The 11,902-nt window shown below is 41.5% G+C and overlaps 1 protein-coding gene across 4 annotated transcripts in view; it reads right to left on the minus strand.

Annotated features, from left to right (window-relative positions):
* Positions 1-11,902, minus strand: part of tbc1d23 (TBC1 domain family, member 23) — a 33,296-nt gene that overhangs the window by 4,816 nt on the left and 16,578 nt on the right. For 3 of the 4 annotated variants that reach the window (XM_017479849.3, XM_047158484.2, XM_047158483.2), the window contains exons 5-17: positions 11,304-11,427; positions 11,004-11,128; positions 10,592-10,638; positions 7,502-7,605; positions 7,035-7,157; positions 6,755-6,847; positions 5,874-6,044; positions 5,380-5,422; positions 5,058-5,164; positions 4,508-4,647; positions 3,233-3,277; positions 469-557; positions 213-348 (exon numbers count right to left, since the gene is read on the minus strand). In XM_017479849.3, coding sequence (XP_017335338.1) covers positions 213-348; positions 469-557; positions 3,233-3,277; positions 4,508-4,647; positions 5,058-5,164; positions 5,380-5,422; positions 5,874-6,044; positions 6,755-6,847; positions 7,035-7,157; positions 7,502-7,605; positions 10,592-10,638; positions 11,004-11,128; positions 11,304-11,427 — 1,347 coding nt within the window. The remainder of the gene's footprint in view (positions 1-212; positions 349-468; positions 558-3,232; positions 3,278-4,507; positions 4,648-5,057; positions 5,165-5,379; positions 5,423-5,873; positions 6,045-6,754; positions 6,848-7,034; positions 7,158-7,501; positions 7,606-10,591; positions 10,639-11,003; positions 11,129-11,303; positions 11,428-11,902) is intronic. The other variant, XM_017479850.3, reaches the window with a different exon arrangement.

An 11,902-nucleotide genomic window follows, 5' to 3' on the forward strand; every position in this document is an offset into this window, starting at 1 on the left:
GGATGGGCTACAACCACAGAAGACCACAATTTAGAAATCACCAATCCACCTACTGGCCAGTTTTTGGGAGGAGGAGTAAGCGGGTAAACGTGGACACAAGGAGAACATGTGAAATTCCATACAGACAGCAAGCCAGGCTCAGGAAAGAACTAGAGACCCTGGAGCCACCCAGCAGTGTTCACAGGAAGATGAGATCACTCTCACAGTCTCACCTGGGGAACATGTGTCCAGTCTCTTTCACCTCATTACATGGGAAGTGGTGCTTCACATCTGGCTTGTTAATCCATGTCTGTATGTTCACGATCTCTTTGCGGTCATCGTCTGATATTGAAGAGCTGTCAATCTCATCTGAAAAGATTCAAAGAGGACTGAGGATGACCATGAAGATGAAGAGGGCAGGGGTATCATAACACACTGTCTAATATCTTAACATACGTTTTCATCTACATCTCCCTTCCCCATGCTCACCCGTGTCGTATTCCTCCTCGTCGCCGATGCTGAAGACGGGCTTCACACCCCTGTAGGGTTTACCCACTCTGTCACTGCTGCTCACATGCCTGTGGTGAAAACCGAACGCTGTATGAAAGAGTCAAACCAAATGCACACACAAAAACACATGCACATACCCTGGAGCTACAAATAAAATTCAGCAGTTGTGCATATTTCCAAATGCCAGCAGCACAAAACCATATCTAGGATTGGAAGAAAGAAGTAATGTTAATTGAAAGAGGCGGGTTAAAAAGAAAAGAAGCAGCGATATCCAAGATGATAACCAAAGCATGCAGGACACAGACACGACAGAACACTTCTGCTTTAACAGATCACGGTTAAAGATGTTCGCTCGGTTCCAAGAGAGTTAAAACACCTGAGCACCCACAGCTCTGGTCATCATCCCGTCAGTAACACAGTCAGCAATGAAGGACGCCTGAAAACACTGAATGAGACACACTGTAGGAGCCTTTTGCATTAAACACACACACACACACAATGTGTTAGTATTAGCACAGCCACAGTGATCGACATGATGATGCTTCAGCTTGCGTCCTGTTAAACAGAAGTGTGTGCAAGTTTTATGTCACTCACTCAAGGTCCTTCGCAGCATCAAAGCTGACTGTTAAGTAAAGTTTTTCAGCTTACCTCAACCAGAATGTTTGGTGTCAAATTTTAGCTTCTTTAGTTTTGCACTTCAGCTAACATGTAATCTGTCTCATGCTTAGTAATGGTGCATAGCTGTGACTTAAGACACAGTACAGGGGGTCCCAAAAGTCTCCGTACATAAGGGAATTGAACACTAACAAAATGTCTTCCAAAATTTTTCATACTTTATTTATATAATTTTTTTTTTAAGTAGTCTTTAAGAATGCCTTTGACAAAAGAAGAACAAATTGAAATCATTCTCATGGCTGGATTGGGAAACTGTCGCAAAGTTGCAATGGACTTTAACAGGAAACTGCGTTGCTGTGTATCTGAGCACTGGGACATCGTGAGGGCATCCAGCATGGACAACTGTATCACTTCTTGCATTAACACAAACTGGTAGCATTTCATACCTCATAACGCCTGAAGGCGGAATTGTATTAAAAAACTGAAATGTCTTTGAGGAGAATATATAATTGTTTATTTAAAAATGATATTACAGAGTTTAATAATGATAGCACAGACCTTCATTTGATGATATTAAAATTCAGGCATGTATTTATGGGAGAGATGTATATCGCCCTCGTAGCTCCAGTGCAAAACCTAAGTGCCATCAAAACAGTAAAGTAGCATCGAACACCAAACACAGCTTGGTTGATGGAGTATATTCGTGTGGCAGTCTGGGAAAACCTGCTGGATTGCCAAAGCCATATCACCCTGCAGTTCTCAGTGCACCTAAGCAGGGGAGAGCCTGGATGGGAGACCTCCTGGGGAAAACTAAGGATGCTGCTGGAAGTGGTATTACTGAGACCAGCAGAAGGCGCTCACCCTGTGTTCTGTGTGCGGTGTAACGCTCCAGTATAGTGACAGGGACACTATACTGTAAAAACAGCACTGTCTTTTGATGAGGCACTAAACCAAGGTCCTGATTCTCTGTGGTCACTAAAAATCCCAGGACAAAAAGTGTAGTAGGTATAACCCCGGAGTCCCGGTGAAATTCCCCCACTGGCCCTTATCTATCATGGCCCCCTTATAATCTCCATCCCTGAATTGACTACTTCACACTCTCCTCTCCACTAATAGCTGGTGTGTGGTAGGTGTTCTGGTGCACTATGGCTGAAGTCACATCATCCAGGTGATGCTACACACTAGTGGTGGAGAGATTACCCCTATACAATGGAAAAGCGCTACATAAATCAATGGAATTATTTATTATTATATTATTATTATTATTACTACTATTATTATTATTATTAAGGCACAGTAGCTGACTTCTGGAAAGCAGCTTACATAATAACAAGAAAAGCTGGTTTTAGCTTAAACTCCAACTTTAAGAAGTCATTAATATTTCACAAAAACAGTGTCGAAATGTTTTTGTTTACTATTTAACCTTGTCTTGGCTTTCTTCCTACAAACATCATGTTGTGTAAGGAGACAGTTTAACAAAGCATGCTGGTAAAACCAGTCAGTCTGCCTAAAGCACAGACAATTCTAAAGCATAAAGATGTCTAAATCACTGGCAGTTAAGGATGATTTCCTCACACAGTGATTGTCAGGCTTAGATGAAGCTGTTGCATAGTTACGTGTGTACTGAAATGGACATGTGAACGGTTTGCCCAGGTTGCCACATATTTGGGGGAAAATTGAGCAAATCTGATTTTTCAGCAAAGTATTCCTTTACCAAATCTACATTAAAACAAGGAATGTAATTTATAAGAGAGAAGGAAAATGTAAGAACACTTGGGAAGATCCCCCTCCAGATAGATGTGCAAGACAAACAACAGGAGAGGAACTGTAGATGTAATTAATCAGCACTACACAGTCAAGGAGGAATAAAGTTCATGACCATAAGACAGACCTGGAGAAGAAACTTGGAAAAGACTCTACTGCTTTACTGATAAGAATTCGACTGCTGGATAATGCATGAACATGAGTGTTAGTCTGCTACAGTGCATGCACAAGTGAGCGAGGCTTGAACTTTGCCCTTTGCCCCTCAGCAGTGAGGCAGGCAAGGCAGGGCAGTGCCTCCCTGCATGGGCATGTCGAGGGCACTGGGGGCACTCATGCTGGCAGACAGACAGGAACAGGCTCTTACCGATCAGGTATCCCCTTCTCTGGCCAGGGCAGAGTGAAAGATAGTCTAGTGTAGAATAACAGAGGCATGGGTGAAGAGGAAGTGAATTAACACAAGTGTTGCAGCAAATTAAGCATGATCCACACACATGATTATTAAGTCATGCAGAGACATTATTATTACACTGTTGGGTTGCTAGAAAACAATAATTACATTTTTCAGTCCATAAGTTGAAACTCAATCACAACTGGATTATGCAGCAGGACAATGATCCAAAGCACAAGAGTCCACCTCTGAATTGACTCAAAAAAGCTAAATGAACATTTTGGAGAGACCTAATCAAAGTACTGACTTGAACCATTTGAGATGCTGTGGCAGGACCTTAAACGGGCATTAAATGTGGCTGAACTAAAGCAGTTCTGCAAAGAAGAGTGGACCAAAATTCCACCACAGTGCTGTGAAAGACTGATCAAGTTATCTGAAGCGTTCGGCTGCTAAAGGTGACACAACCAGATTTTAAGTTTATGGGGGCAATTAGTTTTCCACATGGGTGATAGGTGTTGGACAATTCTTTTTTTGCTCCAATAAATAAAATAAATAAATAAAAACTGTATTGTGTGTTTACTCAGGTTGCCTTTGTTTTATGTTGTATTTCGTTTGAAGATCTAAAACTATTTAGTAGGAGATATACACAAAAAGAGAAGAAATCAGGATTGGGCAAATACTTTTTCACAGCACTGTACTTATATACACTATATAGCCAACAGTATGTGGACACCTAACCATCATACTCGTATGTGCTTGTTCAACACCCCATTCCAGATTTAGTGCCGGAGCGCGGCTGTGGAGATTTCCACTCATTTCAGCCACAAGAGCATTACTGAGGTCAGGCACTGGTCTCAGGCGAGGAGGCCTGTGCCGCAGTCCCAAAAGTGTTCAGTGGGGTTGAGGTCAGGGCTCTGTTCAGGCCACTCAAGTTCTTCGACTCCAATCTTGGCAAACCATGTCTTCAAGGAGCTCGATTTGTGTACAGGAGCATTGTCACAGGTTTGAGCCTCTTAGTTCTAGTGAACAGAAATTGTAATGCTACAGCATACAAAGACATCCTATACAATTGTGTGCTTTCAACTTTGTGGAAACAGTTAAGGGAAGGAACACATGGGTGTAATGATCAGGTGTCCACATACTTGTGGCCATATAGTGTATATAATTTACATCAGATATCTCCCTCCTGTCAATCTGACAAACATGAGCTGGTTCAACAGTGAACTAATTGAGATGTGTCAAGTTTCTCACCTGTCCACTGGAGTTGAGGTGTTTTCAATGAAGCTGATCACCTTCTCTTTCACATTAACTGACTTGGATTTGAGGGCAAAGGTCATTTTGTTGACAAGGGATTTGACACCTTTGCCATCCCCTGTGCTATTCAGCTCCCCCTGTTTGAAAGACAGATTGTGTTTAAACAGGAAATACCACTGCAACAATCAAAAGCAAATAATTTGCCATAATTTTAAGATCCACAAGATGGCGGTAAAGCACTCATTTTGTGATTTTTTTTGCATTCTCCCAGTAGAAGATTGATGGAAAGATTTTAGGGTACTTATGGTCATTAAATTACTCAGGCAGAAGACAACAGCCTCCAGATTGTGTCCATGAGAACAAAACTGAAAATGCACAACTCTGCAGTGAAACAGATCTCCTCTGACACACACTCTCTCTCTCTCTCTCTCTCTCTCTCACACACACACACACACACACACACACACACACACACACACACACACACACACACACACACACACACAAACACACACACACACACACAAAAAAAAAAAAAAAACCTCACATCTGCTGAGCTGAGGCTGCTGTGGGATCCTGAAGTGCTGACTATCCAATGGACATACACGTTGTCTGGCCCTTCCACGTTAATGTCTGCCAGATGCTGTTGCAGCGCTGAACACACAAAAACACAGCAGAAAGCCGACACGTTTAAAAAAAACTGTATTTATACACTGCAACTAAAAATCCTGAGTGATAATGAGTGCCTAGGAGAGGATCTCAAACTTCAAAGTCAGAGGATTTCTTTCTGCTCAGTCAGTGACTGGTTATTGACAAAAATATATACAAGATGATTGTAATGCCTGTGTTAATACGCTGCATCTACGTACCCATAAATCCACCTTTAGCGATGCTGACATACTCCTTGTTTTTCTACCAAAGAAAAAAAAAAGAAACAAAATCAATTAATTTTCCTGTGATTCCTTTTAGATTTTCTTTTTTTTCTCTCTCTCTTAAAAAAAATAATAAATTAAAATAAAAATAAAAAATAAACACTGTACATGAGTACAACACTGAATAGATCATCACAATCCTCATCACTGTTAAAATGCAGCAAAGGGGCACAAAAAGATTGGTGACTGTAGGACTGTTTCAAGGTCAGCAATTTAGAGATATAATGGACATGAACTCTTATTTGAACAAATCAAATGTAATCGCTGCCAAATTGCTAAGGTATGAGATGAATACAACAATTCGGGACATGATGGTAAAGGAAATGAATCAGCTTTGGAACGTTACCACTAACTTTGCTTTATATCAAAACCGCATTTTCTTTTCTATTTTAGATCTGATCCAAACCTGAAGAGACACTATTGTGACTGACCTGCAGGAAGTGAGCGAGCACCATGTTCATGTACATGTCTTCTTCCTCGCGCCCGCTGCCCATGAAGCACAGATGTTCACCACTGGCCACTGAGCCCGACTCCAGAGACTGCTTCTGCGTCTCCAGCAGAGACTTCACAGACAGAGCAAACTCAGACGGATTGTGCAACATCTGAGGAAGGCAGGAAGAAGATGAAAAGTAAAACACTGCAGCTGGGGTAAAGCATAAAGTCTTATGTCTTCCTTTATACTTTATATACATGTTGAGTGATATTATATCCCTAACCACACAGTACATCAACAAACAAATATCCTAAAATAATAAAATAAAAAGGTAGTCAGGGTAACCACTGAATATGACACATTCAATATTACAATGCTAAGAAGAAGAAGAAGAAGAAGAAGAAGAAGAAGAAGAAGAAGAAGAAGAAGAAGAAGAAATCAGGGAATAAAAGAGGAAAAAAGAAGGAGGAGGATGGGGAAAAGAATAAGAAGGAGAAGAAGGAAGAGGGAAAGGAGACAGTGGGAAAGATGAAGAGTAGAAAAAGGAGGAGGCAAAGAAAGGGGAGGAAGAGGAAGATTAAAAGGAAGCCTTAGAAAAGAATAAGAATAGAAAAAGGAGGAGGTGGAGAAGGAGAAAAGGAAGGAATAGGAGGAGGAGGAAAAAGGACAGAAGAAGAGGAGAAGAAGGCAAAGAATATGATAAACAATGAAACAGTGAAGAACAAGGTGATGGAGAAGGTGAAGAAGAAAAAGCAGGAATAAAAGAAGAGTGGGGGGAAAAATTAAGAAAAAGTAAAAATGTGTGATGCAGGAAGAGAAAGGAGGATGAAAACAAGAAATACTACAAGTAGGAATCTACAACAGCAACAAGCATGTTACCAGATCAGAGTCCAGGTGAAAGGCGGTGGACAAGTGTCCAGCGTTGTACTGCTCTGCTGGCCGACAGTCCACTACAAAGAAGCGCACTCCCTCCTGAAAGCACACACACACACACACACACACACACACACACTTAATTCATCTTACACTGTGACTGACAAGAGTAGTGAGATTTGAGGTTTACTGAAGCGACATGTCTCACAAAGTGCACTGGAATGCAGTTGGTACAGAGAGCTTTCTATAAAGGATAGACCTGACTGTCAGGAGCTGAACTACTCACAGTCTGGAGCTGATTGGCCTGCAGGATCTCGGGTACAGAGACAGGGAGACATAGAGCCTGACTCAGGTCCATGTCCTCCTCCTTCAGAGCCACCAGACTGCTGCCAAACAGGTTCTGGTTCTCCTACACATACAGATTAATGTACATTTAATGTTGCCGCGAATCGTGCCTATGTAGCTTCTTATGTCATTTTGCAGTGTCCAGTTTTTTTTTTTTTTTTACCTCTGCGTTTGATATAGAATAAAAGTGATACATTTATAATAATTGACAATTTATTGTTTAAAGTATACTAAATAAAAAGTATTCCAATAATAAAATGTATATTGCGTTTGGTTAAATTGCACTTTACACACTGTCTAGAGTTGACTTGTCTTCTCACTTACACACTTTGTAGATTAATCTATACATTCACAGCAACACAATACTCCACATTATGGTCCATAATTCTGTTAATGTGGTGAACTCGCCTTTCGGAGAGAGAGGGGTGTCTTGCTTTGGTAATACTGCGCCAGTGAAAACAGGTCCTCAATGTCCTCAGCCTCCAACAAGGTAGGTGACTGTTCCAGCGTTTCTAGACATGCAGACAGACATGCAGTTCAGTGAGACACAATGGCACTGCACATACTTGCAATTAGGCATGCTCTGATAATCGGTTTTCAAATCATTATAATAGCGTCAATGTTTATGAACATAATAGTGTTTTTAAAAAATCTATGTTCTATAATAGAACAGAAATTATTTATTTCTACTCCCTTTCATTCTGGACCACCAGGTAGGTTCCTCCAAAATGTTCTAAAGTTTACCTGTAACTACTATCTTAGCCATGATTGACTGTGTTGCTAAACAAAATATGTGCTCTATTTTTTTGCGATGGTGTGTAGCTGCACGGACCGTATGGATGCAGGGTACCTAATTTCATAAACTCCATAAAAAGTCAATTTATAACTTCCATTCGTGCATTTTCTATACAGCTTATCCTGGGGCAGTGGTGGCTTGGCGGTTAAAGCTCTGGGTTACTGATCGGAAGGTCAGGGATTCAAGCTCCAGTACTGCCAAGTTGCCACTGTTGGGCCCTTGAGCGAGGCCCTTAATCCTCTCTGCTCCAGGGGCACTTTATCATGGCTGACCCTGCACTCTGACCCCAACTTCCTGAGATGCTGGGGTATGCAAAGAAAAGAATTTCACTGTGCCGTAATTTATATGTGACCAATAAAGACTCATTATCAGTATATTATCATTATCCTACACAGGGTCGATGGGGAGCCTGGAGCCTATCCCAGGGGACTCGGCGGACACCCTGGACGGGGCACCAACCCATCGCAGGGCACAATTGTGCGCACACACCCACACTACAGACAATTTAAAGATGCCCATCAGGCTACAACGCATATCTTTGGACTGGGGGAGGAAAGTGGAGTACCTGGAGGAAACCACCGAAGCATGGGGAGAACATGCAAGCTCCGCACATGCACGGCAGAGGCGGGAATCCATCCCCTAACCTCAGAAGTGTGAGGCACCCGTGCTAACCATTAACAATCGTATATGAAGATACTGCTGGCTACTCATCACTTTCCTCTGACACTGAAAGGAGGCAGCCAGGAAGTGAAGCAGGCAGAGCTTGTTGGGAAGAAGGTGGCAAGATCCTACACTGCGTTGCCGCAGTAGGAACAGTGAAGGGCAGAAGAGGAGGAACTCGTGCCTTTTCCACAATAGAACGTGGACTGGATGTTGCTAGGAGCTGGCACCAGCCAAATGCAAGTACTGTTGCAACAGCATAATTAATTAGAGAGCCTGAGGAAGCTTAATAATGCAGCCTCACACACCAAAACAAGCCATTATGTGCCTGCCGTCTCATTTTCTGTACTCAAGGTCCATTTTAGCAGGGAGTGCTGGTAGTTTGTCATGGGAGCAGATAGAAGATTAGAATGTAATGCAGGAGCACAGCACTGTCACAGCAGTGAATAGGCTATAGACTGGTGTTAAGGCTGCCTTGCTGAAATAAAAGCTGGGTCCTCCACCCACTATGGCAGGACAACTGCTTAATGTTCCCATCCGTCTATCCAAGCAAGTAACTGGGCTATTCCACAATGTACTAGTTTCATTTATAAGCCGTCAGGTGTGTATAAGGGCTCTCAGGCGACTGCGTTGAAGCTGCGACTTAGACAGGTGCAGAAAACTTGAAATTAACGCCTACAGTAAAGAGACTGCTTGCTGTAATAGTAGTACAGGCTGATAAAGCCTTGCATGTAAAGCCATGTAGCACACAGTACCAAATACATTTGAGCTCACGTGCTTGTTTATAGACCGTATGATATACTCACAAGTGTACATTGTCTTGCCAATAGAGAGGTACACTTGTTCCTGACCCTTAAGGAAGTAACAAGGGTTACAAAAAAGATGCAGTGGTCCTGCAGACAGCACAGCATGTTACGGAAGTCATAAGGTCGTGAATCATTGGGTCTGTTTACATATACGAGGAGACGAGCTTGGCTGACTCAAATGCCACTCTACCAGGCTTGGGAGAAACACACTGCAGTATATTCTATTATATATTGTACTGAACCAGTTATTGGCTCATATCTATTCCAGATTCAAGAATATTTTCCAGATCACAGCGTACCATTCATAAAATAATATAAAGTGGAACAGAATCATTTTCTTCAAGGTCAGGTGTCGTCAAATGTTATACAGTAAAAGTCTGAATGCTTTTATAAATTCTATTTGAAATATAAACTCTGGGATAATAATTCAGTTCAATTCAATTTTATTTGTATAGCGCTTACAATGGACATTGTCTCAAAGCAGCTTTACAGAAATATATAAAACACAGGATACAGATTTTAAGTGTGTGAATTTATCCCAATTGAGCAAGCCAGTGGCGACGGTGGTGAGGAAAAACTCCCTAAGATGTTAAGAGGAAGAAACCTTGGGAGGAACCAGACTCAGAAGGGAACCCATCCTCATTTGGGTAACAACGGATAGTGTGAACGTAAAGGAATAATAAGAGCTGGGACTACAGTTTATAGGAAGAATTTATGGATACATGTTAATAACATAACACAGTTGTGTGGGTTTCATGGCACATGGACACAACAAGAGCTTCAGGAAAACCTAAGTAACCTGAACGTACCTTTCTTTGAAGTATTGCTCTGGTATTGGAAAGTATAAATACTGTAACAGCGGCTTTAGTAAGACTTTCTCATGTCTGTCTGATCCTATGATCTTCACTATTAGTGTGTAATGGTTTTGATACGCTTCATGCAGTCGCCCTTGAGCTCCTTTATAAAAATATTTCGAGTAAACAGTTAAAGGATTTATTTCCCATTGCAAGGAAAAAAGTTTTTGTTTGAAGTCACCACCAACATGCAACAGATTCCACGCAACATTCCTATAATTAGTTGGTCTTGGTATTTAAGAAAGATGAGTAATTGTTAGATGACTCTTGAGCATTGAGACAAGAATACAGGACAACAAATACAAATCACATGTAATGATACATACAGATCAAAACATTAAAGTATAGTCATAAAGTGAATATTATTAGACCATCAACTCACTAATGAGCTCCTCTTTACTGTCTCCTTCTTGGGAAAGAATCATATCTCTAGATGAGAAAGGAAACAAATAAACAAATAAAGCATTTAACACAACAGCACAGACGCATCCATCCATCCATCCATTTCTGTACCATTTATCCTACACAGGGTTGCAGGGGATCCTGCACACTATCCCAGGAAACTCAGGGCACAAGGCAGGGGACACAATCGCACACATTACATTTGGAAACCCTAATCAACGTACAACGCATGTCTTTTGGACTGGGAGAGGAAACCGGAGTACCCGGAGGAAATCCCTAAAGCAGGGGGAGAACATGCAAACTCTGCACACACGGGGCGGAGGCAGGATTTGAACCACCAACCCCGGAGGTGCGAGGCAAACATGCTAACCGCTACATGAAGAGACACGTACTTGGCATTGACGAGAATGACGAGCATAAGGAAGAAGATGAGGAAGGGGTCGGCCTGCTGGAAGTAGATGTGCCACAAGGCCTGAGTGACCTCAGGAAGACTGTGACTAGAGAACAGACTGCCCAACTGTAGAGACACAGAGACAACATGGCACTTAAGCTCAGGGGGCAAATATGCTACTTACACTGTAAAGCAAAATTAAATGCGATTTGGTGATTTTATGCCATACACATTTTTTATAACAAAGCTGTAAATCAGTCTAATCTATAATAGCCACTCTGAGTAAACGTAATATACTGACCCAGTTCATGGCGTATGAGTCTGGTGTGATCTTTTTGGTGTCGAGGAATGAGCAGAGTTCAGGCTCATGGTACTGAAGCAGCAGTCTGTACAGGTGGAACGGTCGCCCCTTCAGCACACAGTCCCTACAGACAGAAGTGCACCAGATTCAGGAAATGCAAATGGAGCATAGCCATCAACATAGATGTACATTACCGGTCAAAAGTTTAGACACACTCATTCTTTATTTTTATCCCTCCCCTCCCCCCAAAAAAATATCCAATAAAAAATAATCCAAAATAGTTTAGTATTTTAGCATCTTTAAAGTAGACACCTTTTTTGCCTAGAATTTCCAGAAATGTATTCTTGGCATTTTCTCAACCGATTTCTTGAGTAATTTCCCTGAGATGCTTTCTAAACAGTATTAAAGGAGTTCCCACCTACGCTGGACTCTTATTGGCTGCTTTTCAGAATATTTTGCTCCAAGTCATCCATTTAAAAAAAGATTTTTTGTAAATAAAATGTTAGTTTTCTAATGAAAGAAATTAATATGTTGGGACTATTATATTTTTATCTACAACACCGATTTCAAACATTTAATCATACACATTTCATCTTTTG

Source organism: Ictalurus punctatus, chromosome 11 (assembly GCF_001660625.3).
Source record: "Ictalurus punctatus breed USDA103 chromosome 11, Coco_2.0, whole genome shotgun sequence".
Taxonomy (NCBI): Eukaryota; Metazoa; Chordata; class Actinopteri; order Siluriformes; family Ictaluridae; genus Ictalurus; species Ictalurus punctatus.